The sequence below is a fragment of the Styela clava genome, chromosome 4, assembly GCF_964204865.1.
Source record: "Styela clava chromosome 4, kaStyClav1.hap1.2, whole genome shotgun sequence".
NCBI classification, from domain to species: Eukaryota; Metazoa; Chordata; class Ascidiacea; order Stolidobranchia; family Styelidae; genus Styela; species Styela clava.
This window is the reverse complement of record NC_135253.1, coordinates 7310424-7331802: the sequence shown is the minus strand read 5'-3', so window position 1 is coordinate 7331802 and position 21379 is coordinate 7310424. Positions and strand designations below refer to the sequence as shown.

Below are 21379 nucleotides of genomic sequence, written 5' to 3'. Positions count from 1 at the left end.
TGCTGATCCTCTCCCTGTCCTATCTGAATGAGCTGGGTACCACCACTTTCAGTACTAGTAGCTGGATCTCCTTCAGCAACAGTGGTAACCTGAGTTGCTTCAGTGGTATCACTGGACGTGGCAGCAGAAGCGTCAGTTTCCATTGGCCTGTCAGATAAAAATTCAATACATTTTTATATAGAAAAGCTGGTTTTTAGTCTTCCTCATCCACCTTAATTGCAAGAGAGTGAAAATAATAGGCAGAAAAAACTTAGCAAAATGTGTGAGAGCACGAGAAACTTACTTTATTACACCAGAGGAGAATTTCATACAATCCTAGGCTTTGATAAATGATTAGAATGAACTTTATTTCTGGTTCAATGACAGAAATTGCACTTAATAGGTTGGCTTTAGGTAGCAACAGACAAAAGACAGCAACGAGAATTTAAAAAACACATATTAAACCACTTTTGCATGGTTTATAGATTTCTTGAATATGGCCTATTCTTTGAGTACTTTTCGCTCAATTTATTCTTCGGTGAAATCGTCAAATGTGGTGCTTATAATTACGATTGATGTCTCATAATGATTTTTTCAACCATCTGGGTGGTCGGCAGGTGCTTGAAAAATATTCAAAATAACCATTTATTTGTATGTTTTAGTATTGAATATTATCTAGTTTATATAAAAACTAGGTTGTAAACAGCTTACGCTTCATTTTGAAGGTTGTAAGTCGTTTGAAGTTATATACTGATAAATATCAACTTACGTTTCTTGGTTTACATCTTGTTCCGTTTGAGTTACTAATCCTTCAGCGTTGCCATTAACAGGTGTAGATGCTGCCTCGGTTGCATTATCCGAGGTCGTGACCTTACTAGGTTGGCCAAGAGGTTTCAAAGGCGGCATGGATGCATTTGGAGTAGGTGATGCAATGGTAGATATGGTTGAAGTAGCTTCTGTCTGTATTGGTTTAGCCGCATTTGTACCTTAATAACAAATTCAGTTAATGCCGAGTATTAGTGGTTTTGTATTTCCTGGAAGCCCCGACATTAAGTTTAAATTACATTTTATTAAATAAATTCGTGAAATGCTCTTTTCTCCGTCAAGATTTCTAACACATGAGGTCTTTGGCAATTCATCAATCAATTTCCTTATTCAGAATTTGCAATGAAATTAGGCCCAATGCTTTTTAAGTATGAAATTTTCATTATAAAATGAGTTCACTATTTTCAGAATGGCTAGCAACCTTTGTTCTGGGCAATTCCTAGTAAACTAGAAAAACCGATTCACGATTACAATTAATCTTTCAAAAATCTATTCATTTATGGTAATGACATTCAAAGTACACTTTTTAATTTGTGTTATGATAGCTTATAAAAACAAACCTAAATTGCTACATGTAAATTTGTGATGTATATGGTTATGAAAATGCCCATAATTTGTTGTAAAAACATCACTGTGGTTCAGTAAGGATAACTTTATGGCTATTCGCTAACTATCGATAGTAATTTGGTTACGCAGGCGTGATAGATTTGACAGAGTAATTGATATCATGGAATCGCATGAACCTTTGATCAAATAAACAGAATATAATTGTCTTAAAATAGCTTTCTACTTTGAGATAAAACTTTAACACTTTTCCCTAACCCTAACACTTTCCTTGTTTGTGGTTGAAATTTCTAGGCAATGTGTGATTTTTGAATATACTAAATATTTCAACACCCTTTTCTGTATTCTAGTTTTTATTGTAACACCATATTTAATTTGAGATTTTATACAATTTGAGAAACTCAAGAACTAAAGAATTATTACAAGCGAAATTAACTTTATTTTATATGTAATTGTCATATGATATCTTTTCCATTCCTATAGATACTAATCATACGATGTATTGCTCAAATATTATAGCAATTTGGGTTTATTGTTTCCCTTCAATTAGTTCTTGATTATGTAGAAGTTGATTTAATTTCCAGGCATTTCAGTTTTATAATAGCGCGGTGATCATTACTGAAATTTATGAATGGAGCATGTGAAATCTTATTTGTACATGAAACGTGAACGTTGATACAAATACCCCGAAGCAAAATTAGCAGACAACAGACTTGCAAAATGCGTCAATGGAAGAAAATTAATGAAAGGGCAATAAGGAGTTTATTCGGTGTTAATGTCGAATTGATTACTTGAGTCTTGAAATACCCGCAGACGTTAAATTTAGGTAGCAATTTTTTCATTTTTAAAAATAAGAAAGTTTATGATTGATACACAGTCTAAATTTTGAAATCATACATTCAAGGAATCTAATGGGTAGATTTGATTAATTTACAAGTAAATTTTCTAATCACAATGCAATAGAACCATTTCACATGTATGAAAATTTTTCAATGCTTGCACAATAGGAAGTCGCATAAATTTCTGTAGATTGGTTATCATTATGACTAACGCAGGCACTGGTCCTTTAAACAAGGTACAATGGATGTTTTGATAATATTTGCCACAACATTATCAAATTCTTGAAACCTTTGACCACAAGTTTGTAAGGAGAACAATCTTATGTGCATTAAAAAAATTATTCAAATAAAATTGAAACGTTATGTGACCATTTTTGGTGGATATTTAATATCAACAATCGTCCTTATGAACACTAGATACTATTACAAAAATTTTGTTTTGGACAATTTTTGAAGCCAGTTAGGGAACTAACATTCAAATCAGCTTACTAAAATTTTGGTTGCTAAATTGGTTTCAGTGAGGTGAGAATAAATATTTTTATATAAACGAAAAAGATGAGAAGCAATAAAGCAAGAAGATATTATGCTTTCTGTAATAAATTCTTGTTAATTAGCCTTAATCATACCGATAATGGTGCGTTTCGTACTGGCTTCTATTCTTTGTGTATGTCCTGAAGTAGTCAAGTAAGCTTTCGGCTTCCGTGCACTTTTATCCTGGAAAAACATGTAGTGCATGATGTTTACATAATACTTGTTAAGCCGGGATAAGTCACACTTCATTGAATCGCCATTGTACTTAACATAACAATATGACAAATTGGTTAAAGTAGTTTTTAATTAACCTTGATTAAATATGGTGCATACATTATGTACAATAGGCAAAGTAATTTATGGAGAGTCCATTAATGATTGGGATAAGATAAAAATGATTACTTCAAAAAAAAATTAGAAATTTAATATTCATTCATCAAACTCGGGCCAATTATAGATTGCAGTATACAGTTTTCTCTATAAAGTGACCAAACTCAGTGGAAAACCAAATGGAAGAACAAAGGTATTTTAAAAATGTATAAATTATTTCCCAAAAATTTGTTAAAAAAACAGAAAAATCATGTATCTTCAAGTAAAAATCAATTCTGAAATTTAATTTACGTAAGTTAGATTTTCATAAGACAAGCATGTTGATGGCATAATCGATTAAATATTTGTCTGTATTGTTGAGTTTTAATGAATAGGAAATTGAGGGCTTATCTCAGTGCGGTGATGATTTCCACTACTGATAAAGCTTAGTGTGTTTATGGTGCTTTGTCTACATTTCGTGTTAAAAGCAAGCTTGACATACCGTTTGAACAATAGCGGATGACAAGGATCTTGTTGCGTTTTATTGAGGTACATTGAAAAATTCCTGTGTCATCTTTGAAAATTACCTAGCGTTTGACGTATGAATTGCCAAATTATATGTCCAATATTCATTCATAGGCAGTGGGTGTTGTATATGGGTGGGTGATTCTATTATTGATTCCAAGTGTTATGGCGACCCTATATGTCTGGCCAGGAAACCGGACAGTCACAAATTTAGAAATCTAATTGATTTGAGAGGGTCTGTTCACAGCCTCAGGGCTCCCTACCAAATGCAGCATAAATGATCCGAGATAGCTATCTAGGGGTTATTTTAGCATTTAGCGAAATATTTTACCACGTGTCTTAATATTGCATCACATTGCCGAAACCTGAGAATTATTAGAATAATATGATTTCAGCACAAGGAGATGAATTTTTATATATGATTCATATAAATTTAGAATGCAAGAAAGGATGTATTTGTGAAATAGGTTTTCTTTAAGATATCATGATATGATTAGCAGTTCAAGAAGACACACTTCAAGTTGCATGTAGGTCAAGATACAAGTTCAGTATAAAATAAAAAGTTAAGAGAAAACTCCTTTTCAAGTTGAAAATACCAGGTTCATGATTGGCTTAAGGACAATTAAGCTAAGGAGCACAAATAAAAGGTCATGGCATGGCAATTGGTACCTAATAATAATGTTGCAGTATAACATACTTATATCTAAGGATTACATCATCTGCAGATGGGATATGCACTTGGTAATTACATGGTAATTGATTTCCTTAATTGCACTGGACTAGCTATTAACACAGACAAAGTGAAAATGACTTGAGAAGGGAGAAGAACTTTTTATTAAGCTTTAATTGATGCATTTATTAAATGGTGTAAAAAGTTTTATGATGCTTCATTTGCCATTACCACAAGAGAGCTAATACAGTTAAGCTTCAATGCAACTTTCAACATAATTCTGTGTGTCTTATGCTACTCAATAGTATATATTGAATACTTATCACAATAGTGCTAAAATTAGAATAGCTTGAATATGGGTATTAATAATCTGATAATGGATATATTGAGGCATGAAGATAAGTTAAATAAAGTAGATGACTGAGAGTTGAGTGTTTGTTTTAACAACACCTGCTTTCTTTGCTTGTTTTGAAACGTGATCTCTCATACTAGTAGTAGAAAGCAAATAAGAATTGAACAAAGTGGTTGAAAACTTGAGAAAAAAGAAAGAAATGATTTCAATGGTGGTTTAAAAGTAGAGTTCATATCTGTGAAACAGTATTATGCAATGTGAGCTTGTAGGTAGTATGTTAATTCAAGATATACAGGATTGCGTAATATTTCTCCAAGTTTATTGTTGAAAAAGTTAAAGTTTATATATCTAGATCGTTTTTGAAGAGTCTTATAAGTTAACTCAATCACAAAGCCACTGTTTAGAAATCCATCTATTTTCAGCAAAGCAACACGCAAGTCGGTCTAAAGTATACTACGCTATTGTCTTTTGTCGAGAGGTTTCAAGAAAATACGTTATTGTTATAACTGCTTCAAACATAATGCGTTGTTTATATAATAGGTCTGGGTTCACAGCTCGAGGTGATGTAGTGTATTCTTGAGGATAATTACATGAAAGAATATACGACAATTTATTGACAGATAGAAAGTACTTCAAAGACCAACACCAGAGATCAAGTTCAATTTAGTTTAACAGGGGAGTCATTCAACAAAGCTGCCAGCATGTGCATTCTTTAAATAGAAATAAGGTTCTGAACCTCTTCCATACCTCATGATTGTGGAGATGCAAAACAAAAAGCAAATTCACTTATTTATCTAATGCATAGGAACATTGTTCAAGGAGTATTACACATTTTTAATTTGTCCTACTATGATTTCATTTTAATATATTATTAAAAGTGAGAGAAATTTCTAACATTTGAATTATTTTCAACAGAACTATTACTTTATGTTAGAGTTCAGTAGCAATAAATAACTAACAAAACTGTTACATTGATTTTGAGAATAAAAGGGACTTTGCCTGGAAAAGCTTGTAGAAGTGCATGATGAATCGAATACTAATTTATATTGCTGTCAGTCTACTATGTGACTTGACATATGGAGACACAGTTATGAAAAGTCTGCTTGTGACCAGCGGGAAAAATGGAGCTGTTTGTGGAGATGGTTTGAGGTAAGATTATGCAGTAAATATAGTTTGTTTGAAATTCAAAATTCCTTTTCAAAGTTACATCAGAAAAAAATGATAATGGCCCCAATATGGCATTAGCATTTTTCCAACAACATGCAGAGCATGGCGTGACAGTGACATTTTTATAAATCCTTCTTGATTCTATTTTTTCCATATATATGTGCAAAAATATGTAAAAAACAGGAAATAATTTTGACAAGTGTAATTTGGTGATTGCTAGATAACTTATCATAATTGCATTGAACAGTATCCATATTATGACAAATCTCACATAATAGATGGGCATTATGATGTCACACCAATGTGCTAAGGTGATAATGAAATACAGTATTGTAGTCTAATTGACTCATAGCTGATATACATCAAACACATGCTTATATTATTAATGCTAACAGTCATGTTCATGATGATGGTACACGCCCATTGTTCATTCAAGATACTTTTTGACTATATTTTTAAAAAAAAAACATTACAACACACTGATCACCCAATTTAGTTTATATCAGTCAACATAGTAACGTGGCCTATGCTTAATAAAGCGCTTCCTTTAATAATCATGAAACACCAATTGCTATATAGACTAAAGATTACGACATAAATATTGACAAGATAACAGGATGGAACAACAATGCGGTAAATTCAAAGTCATTTTGCTTAGTTATGGCCAGATTTATCTACCATAATTCTCTAAGAAGTTTGACCGCTAAAAAAAATAAAATATAAATTATTTGTCTTCAGATATTCCGAAGGACAAGGATGTGAAGATATTGATGAATGCAGAGAGATAGTTCCCTGTCAACTTGGACAGAGATGCAGGAATTATTATGGAAGTTATCAATGTGTATGTCCAAGGGGATACAATATGGATATCAAAACAAGTACGGAATGTTAATTTTATTTTAAATTTTTTTTCATGCATCTATGCATATATTTGCTAGAGAGTTTTGAACAACTTCAGGCACAGTATCAGTAAGATATAATGTTCATTGAATATTGATCATGAATATGGAGTAACAAACAGTAAATGCTGTTCTTATCAAGAAGTATGTGGACTGAGTAACAAATAAATGTCCAGTACTTTCGAAACATGATAATACTGTTGCTACATTTTATTGACAGATGAATGTGTGGATAAAGATGAATGTGCCATGGGATTTTGTGGTAATGGACAAAAATGTACCAATACACTTGGATCATTTCATTGTGAATGTTCACAAGGAATGCAAAGGGTAATTGAACATATTTATAAATACCATAATATCATGTGTGGCAACTGATTCGATGAATTAAAACCAAAAACTGAAGTAGTAAAAACATAGTTTGTCTGACATTGTAGAGTACACTCACATATATAGAGAAAACAGCAAATGACTTATAAAATTTAATTTTCCATATATTTTGTTTTACAAATTATGATCTGATTGGTTGCAAAAGTAATAATAACTGTAATAATTTTTTCATCCTAGCATACTTGCGATGACTACCATAATACTAAAGCAAAAATAGAGAAATGTACTTTACAAGATATCTGAGAGCTAATTAATATTTCTGAGATGCTTATTTATTCTTACTCACGGAATTTTTAGTAGGCCTACATCAACCTTTTGATCAGCAGTTTTCATATGCTAAAACCATACAGATATTTGCTAAATTAAAACTACGGAACATGAATAGTTTATATACTTAATAATCTAAGTTTTGCATATTCAGAATGACATGTGGTAGGATCCATTATAAACTTATTATCGTGGAATTTTTCCAGATTGGAAGATTCTGCAGAGACATAAATGAATGTATGCACAAGCCATGTGCAGATAACCAGTATTGCATTAATACACGAGGTAGTTATGTATGCCAATGCAAAGCGGGATACAGAGAAGCTGGTAATGGAACCTGTGCTGATGTGGATGAATGCAGACAAGGAATGTGTGGTGGTGAGTTCGATAACTGACATTGTAGTACTATACCAACACTTCCAAAAATCCCAATAAAGGATGAAAAAAAATATTACATTATTTGCTAAGCACGACTGATAAAGAATGTAGGCAATATATAGCTAATCAAAAATATAAAACTTCAACAAAACAAACTTAAACTTATTGACCTAAATAAATTCTAAATACTTCGAACCTTCGTTTTCAATACCATTCTACCAGTGTTCACAATTTGTTAGAATCTATGAGGCTAAATTATGTCTAAAAACAAAACAAAAACTACTGCTGTGTCTACTGTCGGTAATGTTTCATGTAAAAGATTAGGAAATAATCCAGGGTTTTCATTCAAAAACCACACACACAGATTACAACCTAAAGTGGATTACAATTCAATTCATCATGAGATTGAGTTAGTCAACTCAAATCACAAAATAAAACACGATAATCAGGTGATATTCTATCCCGTCCCATTTTTGGACTAAACTAGATTTAAAATATCTGAAGTCATTCAGAAAAGGTGAAATGAGGCGCGTACGCTTGTGCCTGACAGACTCCTGATTGCCGACAGGAAATTGTAAACAATAATTGGAATGCGGTTTTGTCTACAGCTAAACAATGCATTTGTTTTGATTTGTGCGCAAAGGATCCTTCGGGCACTTGAAACTATTTACCAATCAATGTTTAAAAATTCGTTGATTTTCAGAAAAAATAGTTTGAAATATTTTCATATATTCAAATTGAGAAATACATCAGAAGTTAACAGTCATTCATTCCAAGTTATATTTGAACAACTGAAACTTCTTACGTAGGCAAATATACCAGTATAATTTTCAACTGTAAAAATTCAGATGCAAGTTACAAATGTACTATAGTCTTGGTTGTCAAAGATGATGTTTATAATTCGAGATATATATATTTTTTTAATTTGTATTCTCAACAAAAATCATTTGTGAAATAGAGAGCTAATATATCAATGAAGAGCTAATAATAAACAGCAATACAAAAACACAATTGAAGCCACAAAACATTACTCATTCAGAAAGAATTAGTTTATTTACACACAGTTGGATACGAACCAATGGAATACATTGCCAAAACATATTTTATCTGTTGCCCATACCTGAAAAGCACTTGACTGCCGGTTCTCAAGTACTTAGAAGATAATTAGGTAAAATGAAACCGACTACTTCATGTGGGGCCATAGTGCCGACACAATGGACACTGTAACATTAGACTGTATCAAACGTTTTTGGAGTGCTATGGTGCAATAATATCTAACTTCTGAAAATAAAACCGAAATAACTTAGAAGAGTACTAGATTGCTATCTTTTGATTATAGTAGACAAAGCCAATCTAAATGAAATTAACCTGGTTATGTGAATATCCGGCAATCACAGATCAATTGTTACATGTGAGCTTCTCATAAATATAAATTTATCTTGTCTGATCAACGATATTCATAGAGGAATTACTCTCAAATGTTCTTTTGGAAATGAATATTCAATAATCACTTTTGTCTGCAGTTTTATATGTTGATTCAAATCATACACATTTCGTTTATCAGTTTTGTTTGAGGTAAACGATTTCATGCTACTAAATGAATGAAAGTATAATGATGCCAAGTCTCTTACAGCTCTTGGAGAAACATGCAAGAACACTGATGGTTCTTATGAATGCGTATGTAAACCTGGCTACGGAAAAGATGAAATGACACAAGGAAGATATTGCAAGGATATTGATGAATGTAAAATAAGATCCACCTGCCCACAATATTCTGAATGTCAGAATTTGCCAGGATCATTTTTATGTAGATGCCACAGAGGATTCACATACATAAATGGTAAGTATACATATAGTTAGTACAACTGTACAAAGAATTTGAGGACTGGTACTTAATAGCCTAACTTTGATTTGTAGGAGCATGTGTGGACAAACATGAATGCACCCATGGTGAGGGAAGAAAATGCCAATGGAAATGCACAGATCTTCCAGGCTCATACAAATGTATCTGTCCTGAAGGGTAAGACCATTGTCATGATTTATATTCACTTTCAAACTGTGATTAAATTTTGAAGTTGAAGGAATCTCTTCAGTGCCTCTTAATACATGTATATAACTTTTTTTTCAGATATGAACAAATCAACTTTAATTGTATTGATATCAATGAATGTGATCGTCACATGTCATCATGTGGTAGTGGGGAAACTTGTGTTAATACAAGAGGTGGTTTTGAATGTGTTCGACCTCCGAAATGCCCACTTACTGCAAGCGGTGACAGCATTTACAGAAAAGTGATGAAGACAGATGAGTTCGGTTACCGACAGGTGGGCAAGGCCCATTTGGTAAATAATTTTTATATGTTATTTGTGCGGATTCTGCATGGTGTGAAAACTAGAGGTGACTATATTCTTTTTGTTTCTATGTCATGCAATGTAAACAATTAGTCACTAACGAGCGATGCACACCATGCAATGCACAATTTAACATAAAACAATGGAACTCATAACAAAGAGCTCAGTGGTCATCCTTCTCAGTGAGGATATAACTCACAGTTGAAAAAATGACTGAAACGAATAATGAGGCATGAAGCACTGGCACTAATATTGGTATGAAAAATACTAATACCAGTCAAGATTCATTTCTCAAAACGTTGGGCTTCATAGCAGCTATCTCCAGGAAAAAATAATTCATTTTGAATAGAGGTTCTAGATATCCTGTTAACTTTTTCTTAGTCATAGACCGAAACTAAGAATTTTCTGCTCAGATGCATTTTCTATATCTTGGGTAAATAGACTGGACAGCACAGTACTCTATTTTCTTCTAGTCTACTATTTTCCTGCATGTTTGACAACTTACTTCTGAAATTCTACAGAGCATGCTGTTATATCATCTCTTTCTTTGGCAGAATGCTTTCAACAACACATACTCAAAAGTTCGATGTTCACTTTTTTTTTTGCCCTATGGACTTGGTTTGGTTAATTAAGTACCATATATAGTCAATTAACTTCAAAAGAGAGGAATAAGGGATAAAGAAAACAACCCTTCAACTTTTTCTTGCTGTGATGCATGATAAACTCTCTGAACAATCTAAAAAAATATTCATTCCACTAAACTATCTTTGTAATATATCTCAGGTAACAACAAATATCTGCAGAAGACAAAGATGTGGAAAAATGGCTGAACGTGATTCTATGTCTGTGAAAGAATGCAAGGCAGAGCCATTGAGTGTTTCTTATCACTATGTTGCTGTAACATCAGGTCTCCCCAAACCAACTGCCGTGCTTCACATTTCCTATCCAGCTCGTCGCAGACGTCAGAGATACAATTTCAGCATTGTCCAAGGCAATGAAGAAGGAATTTTTATGATCAAGCAGCATTCCATGTACATGCCTAGAGCTCAATTAGTTGTGACTGGGAACCTCAATGGCCCAAGTCGTCACACAGTGAAAATTGATATGGCGACGTACCAACCAAACGGCAAGATGCGTGATAGTCGAATGCTTACCATCACCATTTTCACATCAATGTACGATTTCTAAACTTCAATCACAAAAAGTTATTTTGAATCAGACAAAAACTTGAATCAGTGTTCCAAAGTTCTCCTTAGAGCTTAATTTGAACCAAACTTAAACGAATGCTGTTTTACACAACCATGCATGAAGGTGAAGTTTAAAATACCTCAACTTAACAGTGATAAACTGGCTTGATTGTTTTTGTTCCTGATCATGTATATACATGAACGAGACATTTTTTTGGAAGAATTCTATTTTATATTGAGCATTTTATACTATTTTTATGATACAATTTTTACATTCATGTCGTAAGAAAGTGCCGAAAACCTTTTTGCCACAAAAACCCAAGGTGAAAAATGCTGACAAAAGATTTTAAGCCGTAATGTTTTACCCACAGACACAGAAGACAAGGAAAACTCCACAATATTGAAACTTATCTTTCAGCATACTTTCATATAAAGATACTGTATCGTTTTTTATTATCAACACTATCAAACATATTAACCCATTCATCATAATATCTGCTGTTTTTTTTTTATTAAACACCACCCTATCAGATGCTTGCCACAATATCTCATCTTGCCGCGTTTTAAGGGTTCTACCAAGAGGCTGAAATCAATGAAGTCTCTTGTTGCGAAAGGTATTAGTGAGGAATAAATTATTTTGCTGTGCAAGATTTTATGTCCTTCAATTGTCAACGTTTCCAACATATAAAAAGTAATTACACAGCTAATATTACTAACACTTATAATAACTTTGTCCATTTTTTCTCAACAATAACGGTTGTTTCGCTGAGCGAACAGCCTAATTGTTGAAGATCAGGTGTAGAAGGGGCAAAGTGTATATTTTGCAACTAAATGGATAGGGGATACCATTCTGATTTGTGAATAATTATTTCAATATTAAACACAAAAGTTCTGATTTTTGAGTCACACAGGAAGAAAATTTAATATAGGAAATCTACATAGTTTGATATATCAGAATTATCCTTCGTAACTATTTTGAACAATAGCAGCCATAATATAATAGCAAGTGCTATATACAGTGTACTATCTTTCTACCCGGTACATCAAAAATGTGATAACGTTTTAAACATACAATATCAAACAGCTGTAGAATATCTCTTCCATGCTTTCTGTATGTTCTGTTTTGCTATATTTACTTTAATGTTATTATTATTATAGATAATAATTAACCAATTTCTGATGATTGTATGTTTGTATGTTTTTCAAAAAATGAAGTCTGATTTTCTTTAATAAAGTTTAACCTTGTATAACATCCGTATTGAGATTTTAGTGTAGTATATGGCTTAGGATAAAAATAGAACCCTCAGCTTTGTGTTTGAGAAGTACTAGTACATCCTCTATCGGAGATAAATTTACAGTTGGTACAGTGCTATTATTACTAAACATGCCGCTTCCTTCTTTAGGAGAAAAATTGCTGTAATTTCTTAAATTTCACAGTTCCTATTAGGTACTGTATTTAAAGAAAATGGTAATGTCAGGAAAACAAAACAAAATATAACAAGCTATAATTCATTTCTCTGGGGTTTCTCTGTCTTCACTGCAAAGCATGTTGTTTTCCAGTAAAGGTAAAAAACAAATACAAGACCACCCAGAATTTTAAGAAGTAACAATTCCACCGCAAATGTCATATTTAATGATAATGCGACAATGACTTTCCAAACCACAGTGAAAATTCACAGAGGCAGAAATAATGGGATTCACAGTACCATACCAAAAGAAAATGCGCACTTACTATATGACCACCAAAGTGAAAAATCAAACACAAGTTGGAATATAGCGACTTGTTGACTACAAGCACGTGGGAATGAGATGGCAACTTGAAAAAGTATAACCATTGGTGAGAAACAAAACAGGTCGAATGATGCTTGGCCACAGATGTGACATATTAATATATGCTTTTTATCTATACCCCAAACTTAAATGTTACTAATTCGCAAAATTTTGGCAGAACTGTAAATTATAGAATTAACTTTCCCACACACTTGAAATGAGCATTAAGTCTGTTTCAACAACAATGTATTTGTTTTTATAGTTTTTCTCACCTACGAGTGTAACTAAATCTTTCCACAAAGTTCAACTCTTCTATTCAGTAAATTCTATAGTCAACTAAATCCACAGTCATTGACATTTACTGCTTATAAAATCCGGGACAAAAGCCCGGCATTTGTAGTATAAACATAACGCTTCCGCTTTCGAGAATTTTGTGGTATTTTGGATGAAAAAGGGGATTTATGATGACTTGTTGACTGGTCCAATTTATAACAGACATCGGCATTGAATTTATCATAGCAATTGTGATAGTTTAGGCTTATTATAGGCATATGCACAACTTTGAATAAATGCATATAAAAATTAGTTAAAGTGGAATATAACAGAGATGACTTAGAGTGAATTAAACACGTTTTTTCCTTTCACCAGAATCTGGGGCGAATGAGAAATTTAGAATGCACTTTGAATATGTGGTTATTGTATTCGTAAGGGAAACCTTATCCTTCAAAGTTATGGTAATCACTGTTATTAACCGATTATTCTTGCTCAGAACATGCACCAGATGAATGAAATTTTCTGAAACTGGCATTACCTATCAAATTTATTACACCCTGGATGAGGTGTTGGCGTAGCGGTTGAACCACCTGCCAACATAATTAAGTGTAATGCTCTAACCACTAGGTTAACATATCGAAACAAACTTGGATTCAGAGCAAGACCATATATTTCCAGAATTTGTTCACTTGCCTGAATTATACAACCATGTTGGCATAACCTCACCATTAGGCAGTTTACTAATTAAACCAAAATATTGGGATATCTCAAGCTAAGCTTAAGCTCATTAGGGAAATGACAATCTTCAATTTTGCTGTTTATATTCATTAACATTCCCATACCTCATGTTTATAGGCCATTGGTCGCCTCCCTCCAGTCATTCCCATTATTCTTGGCCCGATGGCTTCTTCTGGATCTAACAGACTTATCTCAGCTTCTTGTAGAGTAGTACCTTCCAAACCAAGGGATTCAGCCAACTAGAATTAGAAAGTAAGAATAATAGTAGTCATGATAGCTTTCAGAAGAGTGAGAATAAATATTATCAAAATAATCATATTGTACTAAAAATAAGCAAATATCAGAGATTAAACATAATATAGTCTAATATAAAACTTGTTCTGTTTTTATCATATGACGTCAATAATAGAGTAGAAGATGTTACTTATGAACAATCGGCCTGTGTGTTTATTTTTAGTACCTTCGCATAAACAACTCGCACAAGCTTCGAATCATTTTGTGCTTCTTTTGCATCTGTGCCACTATCAGCGTTAGTAGTCTCATTTTCCTCTTTCTTCGAATTTTCACCATCAGTTGCTTTATCTGCATCCGAAGCTGTTGTTGCTGCTACAGCCTCACTTGTTTCAGGTTCCGACTTATTAGCTTCTATTGCCTGAGTGAAACAAACACAAAGGGTTTTCAGAATACTGGGCAACATCACTAATTTTGATTGATCTTATGCTTTATTGAATCACTAGCAAAGCTGTGATGCTGCCACCAACTAACTATTTCATTGCTTTACAAATTTTATGTTATTGGTCGACAGCTGACAGATATGGTATACAATAAAATGGACTAATCCCCGGGAATTCATTTATTTAAATTTTAACAGTTCAGTTTGAGAATTCAATTCCCATAACCATAAGATGAAATAGCAATTTTTGTTATATGCATTTTCCCAAACTAATACATTTCAATGTAGGTAAATACATTTCTAACTTGTGCCATTGGCCTTTGTAATATGTTGTAATAATGATAGTACCTGCTTATACTTTTCAGCAAGTTTTGAAACATATTTATGCAAACATTCATATTCTTTGTAGACATCTGCAAAGAAAACTCTGGCCATCTTGTTCTTCTCAACCTGAAAACAAAAATACAAAAACATAAATTTAGCTTTTGCAAATGACACTACCAAAAATACAGATGCTCGTTGAAACCTTTATTGAGTTATTTATTATTGAATGCAAATAAGAGTCTATTTTTCAGGTCGAGTGATGTACAGTGGTCCCTCCATAAATATGAAATTTCAAATTTATGCAACATTTTTTTCGTATAAATATTGCTCTGAAATCTGAATAAAGAAAGATGCTTCTAAAGTTTTGTCGGGGCTTGGAACGAATTAGGGCATTTTTAGGATAAGATGCGTTCCTACTTACGAAACAGCTTCCGAAACGAATTAATTTTTAAGTAAAGTTTCTACAGTACTTTAAATATTTCCAAAAAAACAGTATTTTGTTCACAGTACAGTTACACAGCAAAATAAAATGAATGAAATCATACATTTACCGTAAATAATTTTCGACCTCAAATGTAGCAAATGGTATCTTTACTGAGTTAGTTGATATATTTATAACTGCAAACAATCAAAGACAAGAAAAAAAAAGTATTTGATTTTATATCTACCTTTGTGACCAGAAATTCCCACAAAGAAAATACCCTTGCAAGATGAGGTAAGGCAACCTCCATTATTTCATCTTCCGAACAAGCACTCAACATTTCACGAAGTCTATTCTTTCTGCGTGTCGATAAAGCTTGTTCAATGGGAGTTAAGGCAGGCTTACTCTGAAATACAGACATTAATTATTAGAAAACAGCATTTACAGTAATTACAAAACTTCATCCCAATTGTTGACATTTTTAGTACCAGTTTCAAACTTGCGACCTGTCTGAAACCAATTCAAACACGAGCTCTAGGAATTCAAGATGATTCACCAAAACTTCCATTACATTAAAAGTTCAGATGAATAGAAATTACACAGAAACTCTAAAAATGTATTTGTGAATTTCAATTAATATGAGATGTGTTTAGTGTTATCTCTGACTAAATCGAAATTGGTCAGACTGTGAATCAGATGTCACAAACTACATTGTCCCAAATGAGGTTGAAAAAATATTGATTGGTTTTCAATTGACACCTCCAAAAGCATTTTAAATATAAGAATGCAATGTAAATACTCGCACATTAAATACTTACAAAGTTGATCACTTGAATCTTAGTGTTTTTCATAATTGGTTAATAAACAAGATTCTCAACACCTGACAAGCTCGCAAATAAGCCACCCATACATCTTATTCCACATTTACATAACACTACCGGCATGAACGACCATGCAAAACACATATTTTTCGATCTACAAGTCAGGACATAAACTGGAATATCATATTTTTTTATCGCCTAACTTACCTGAATAATTGCTGTAGGGTCAGAGCTATCTTGATTCCTCAAACTTTCAATTTTATTTGTGTACGAGTTCTGTCGCTTCTGTTGTTTAACACCTGCAAGTGATGATAAACGCCATAAAAAACTCACCATAAAATTAACTTAGAAGTCTTAGGTGTTCATTGACATAAGATCAAAAATAACATGGAGAAGCAACTTTCTCAACTAAGATGATTGAATGGAAGTTCTATACCTGGTGGCCGACCTCTCTGCTTTTGACCACTAGATGGAGATGTGGACTTGGGCAGAAAATATTCATCGCCTGGGTCGAGAATCTGATCATCGGCTTCCTCACTTTCCTTGGTCACTTTTGGGGTCAAGTAATCTTTCGTGTAGACTGGTCGTTTTAACAGACGTCCACATCTGAATATGAAATCGATATAGCTTTCAAAAATGGTGACAGAACAGGATAATGGTATGAACGTTTGAAGAAGACTGGTGGAAGAGCTGTTGCAGTGATTGGCAACATGCGGCTCCGGAGCCACATGTGTCTCTTCGTTTTTCAGAGCTATGGCTCTCGTGAATCAAAGTGGCTACAACAGTGTTTTGTTAGAAGCAGTGGGGATTCAATGTAAGTCCGGGACTACAAGCAACTCATATCAACGCAAAACTGGACTTATAACAGCTAAATTATATAATTAATACATTTACGGTAAGTAAAAACAATTTAATGGAACTAAATCATGTAGAAAGTTAATTGAGGGCGATGATGGGATTGGAAACTAAAGAAGGGGTTCTTTTTTGTATCGAACACCCTAACAACAAGTTCTCTCATTTAAGAAACCCTGCCGGACTTATAACACTATGATTGTATATCAATTTTACTAATGTATATCACTATGTAAGCTTAACTAACAGGACACGCTTTACATAAATCTAATATATAACTTTTGAAACACAGTAACAGTAAATAGAGTAAATATAATTAGGCATTGGGGTATTCATTATTCTGACATATATACCTTGTAGTTTTAGTTGGAGGCTCTTCGATATCAGGCTCGAGATCTTCTTCCTCGATTGCATTATTTATTGTTGTTGCATGTGGAATTTGATCGACTTTGCGAGGTCGGCCACGTTTCTTTGGCACAGATGAAGGTTGTGATTTAGCGGAACTTTGTTTGGATTTGCTTGCTGGACGAAACACTAATCTCACATTTGGATTGTCCTGAAATGATATTTATTAAGTCTTAGATGAGTCAACATTCACTAACGAACCGAAGGTAGAAAGTGAGATTTTTCACCAATAGGGCCGACATATATAGGAGAATGATGAAACGCTGTCAATTTATGGCGAAATACTCCATGTAACTAGATCATTTTATTTTCAAATTGGGCTGAACCAATGGAAATTAGTAACCCTGAAGCTAAGTCACACCCACAAGAAAGATTGAATAGCCTTTCAAGTCCAAATTGTTATCAATTATCCTTATATGGCTAGGTTTAATAATTAAAAGGGACAGAAGACTAGATATCATTCACATAACATTATGAAGCTATACCTGCAAAGCTTTCAGTTGGGTGGAAGTAATTTGAGATTGATGAATTCGGATCACCTGGCTTCCATCTTTACCAATTTCAACTTTAGGCATAAGATTTGCCAATGCAGCAGGTATTTCAGGCTGAAAACATATAATGAATACATCTCACTAAATGAAGGCACTTTCATAAGATAAGATTTTCTCAATTACTTGGGAGAAGACGAAAGATGGTTTATTCATATGCCTAACCACAGCATGTCGTTCGGTTACTGGAATTGGTATGGGAATAATTAGCCAGCTATTTGTTTCAGATGTACGGACTAGACCAGTGGTTCCCAAACTTTTTAGTTGGGACCCACTATTTATTACCACAGCTAATGGCGACCCATTTACCTTTTTATGACATAACACAGCAATGGCTAATCATCGCAAAACTACCGTGTTTCCTCGCAAAATAAGACATGGCTTGAAAATAAGACCTAATTTGAATTTTAAAAATGGTTTTAATTAAACCCTACCCTTAAAATATATTGAAAATGTGTGGGAGAAGAAATGTTCAATGACCTGAGGTAAGGTGAAGATCACAGCACTATTCAAGATTGTGTGATGTCACAATCACAATTATGATTATTTTTCACATGATTTTTGTATAGGAAATACAAATAAAAACAATGGATGTCGATTTTTATATAATGTTTATTAAAAAATCTCGTGCTTTTCTACAATGTAATTTTATTTTTGATAAAAGAACACAAAAGACCTCCCCCAAAAAAAACCATAGTGTTATTCTTCAAAAGAAATTGAATTTTAAATCCTGTCTAAACTTCGTGGAAATGCGGTAAGAAGTGCTGTACAGTGTACCAATCTGCTATGCGTAAAAAAGCCACATGGTCATTATTTGTGTGGCAAATTTTTGTTTCTTTGAGAAGATCGTAAAAGGAAGATTTCACAGATTAGAATTTAAATTCAGTTTAATTTCTTTTGTTTTTTTGAAGATTTACGTATTCGAGTCGCCACTGATCCTAATAGCCAGTATAATTAATCAAAGCTTCCTACATCTTTTCACGACCCACTAAGATTCCTTTGGCGACCCATAGTTTGGGAACCGCTGGACTAGACTATATAGTGTAGGAATGACCAGAAATCATGCGAATGACTTTGCGGTGGCGAGGACCCCCCCCCCCCCCATCCTCTCTCACATAATTATCCCCGCATAAGTATACCGTATATTATATATATAATTGTAATTATTACATATGGGTTCCTCAATGTTCTGAAAAGTTTCTTTTGGGTTCCTCCCCATCAAAAAAAAACACTGAACTAGACAAAAATGAATGAAAAAAATGAAAACCTACTACTAAACCTATTTTTCAGTTACCTTTTTGACTGGAACTTTGACAACTTGTGGTTGGCCTTGTCTAATGACAATCTTTTCGGAATATCTTATATCAGTACTAGTTGTTTTGGGGGTGTCAGCTTTCTGAGAAGAAAAAGAAATCAAACAATATTGCATAGGCTTTAATGGTTCAGCTCGCTTAAAAAAAAAATTCTAGTTAGACAACAATGAATAAAAATAAAATTTGTAATTTTACTCTGAAATGAACAAATAATGGTTACTTTAATAAAATCGAAAAATAGGATCCTCAAAAAGAGTGATTTCATAATCCAATTATCCAACTTTTCAAAAGAATACAGAATAATAATGAATGTCCGTCTGTCCAGCTTGGAATTACTTTTATTAATGTTCCTAAACATAGTACTCTACAGAATATTTGCGTAACTTACCATTGGAATGACAACGGGGGATCCCATTTTAATTTTGTCTTGAATTTGTTGCTTCCTAACATTTTCTGCCAAAGATTGCACAATCTGAGAGGCACTGGTGTTGGGAGAAGCTAAATCTACGGATTCTTGTACAATCTGGAACGACTGCTGCTGGTCAACGGTTGATGACACAGTTGCATCTGTAGTGATGGTTGCAAGTCCTGATAAAATAAAATGATTAAACTTCAGTACAACAGTATAAGTTTTATATTGGAGAATTAATGTGGGTCCATTGGCCTAAAAATCTTTTTGAAATTTCAAACCAAAATTCTCAAAAATCGCCAAAAACTTAATCTAAAGGTTAGGCTTGCACATAGTCGACGGATATCAAATCCAGAATTATGACCTACCGGTAATCACCTAGGCCAGCGGTCTTCAAACTTTTTAAGACGCGACCCTTATTAAAAAAAATTATCGAGCATCATAAGCACTCGTGACCCCAAGGTATATTTATTAAATGAAAAAAAATTATTGTAACCAGTAACCACCAAAAACTAATCACATATTTAATCAGTGTGAAGAAGGCGATTTCTTCCCTTCAATGAGCCTTTTAAATCATGACTTAATGTTGCTCAAGCTTTTTCCGATAAAACTTTTTGACAAATAGCGCATTTCGTTCGGCCCTTTATTATGGTAAAACCAAGCTTTAAAAAAAATTGATCATATTATATTTTTCTCTCATGCTTATCAGCCATTTGTAACACTTAGCAATGAAATAGTAATTATCAATATAACCGGTGGCTGGAAAATGAAGTTTTGCATTAATAGCCATGGTCGGAGTGCATTACTGTAAAAACACAACGGTTTACTTAAAAATTTAAATTATTGTCGTTACACAACAGGCTCATTATAAAAGTTATCACTCTAATTTAAAATATCCAAATTTGCTATGCAGCGCTAGTCAGCAGTGTAGACTGCACACTGTTGTGTATTTGCATCATAGCTCGTTGTTTCCTTATCTTACTTTGTCATATAATAAACTGTAATATTTCTGTCTACTGGTGATTTTTTAATACCCATGACATCACACACACAATAGAACAATAACAGAAGAAGACAACGCCGGACACTCGGCGACCCCAGAAATATTTAAGGCGACCCCGCTCGGGGTCGCGACCCACACTTTGGTGACCACTGATCTAGGCCATAGGTTCTCAAAGTGCTCCATACGAAGCCCTGTGAGAGAAACTCAGGAGCGCCACGAGCTATTCGGTCACTTATTAAAATGTTGAATATTTTTTAAATACAAAGGCAGTAAAACATCCAGAGTAATTAAATAAAGTAATGTCAATTAACTCAAGGACATTAATTGGTAAATAATGTGTTTTTTTGATTTTATATTTATAAATTAATTGTGCGGTTCCATAAATAAAAGTCAACCTCGTCGCGTGCTTCATGACACCAAGAGTTTGAGAACCCTTGCCTGAGCATCGAATCTCGTAATCGCAATATTTTTTGCATTTGAAACCATGTTTTTAATACGGTCCAGACAAGAAGTTGAAATATCTCCGAACACACAATCTTTGGCATGTTCAATTCTTTTTTTATTGTCTGTTGAAAATACTGACGACTGCCTTTCGA

General features: G+C 33.4%; 1 protein-coding gene across 2 annotated transcripts; it reads left to right on the top strand.

Annotated features, from left to right (window-relative positions):
* The first annotated feature begins 5504 nt into the window (after positions 1 to 5504).
* LOC120326064 (EGF-containing fibulin-like extracellular matrix protein 2) lies at positions 5505 to 12483 on the top strand. Of its 2 annotated transcripts, none has more exons than XM_039392288.2 (8): positions 5505 to 5743; positions 6500 to 6639; positions 6881 to 6990; positions 7524 to 7695; positions 9329 to 9535; positions 9613 to 9715; positions 9824 to 10019; positions 10830 to 12483. In XM_039392288.2, exons 1-8 carry the CDS (start codon positions 5616 to 5618, stop codon positions 11232 to 11234), a joined length of 1461 nt encoding a protein of 486 aa, XP_039248222.2. In that variant the 5' UTR covers positions 5505 to 5615; the 3' UTR covers positions 11235 to 12483. The 2 variants fall into 2 exon arrangements, with proteins under 2 accessions (XP_039248222.2, XP_039248221.2); XM_039392287.2 differs by having other exon boundaries at positions 9824 to 10037.
* Positions 12484 to 21379: the final 8896 nt, after the last annotated feature.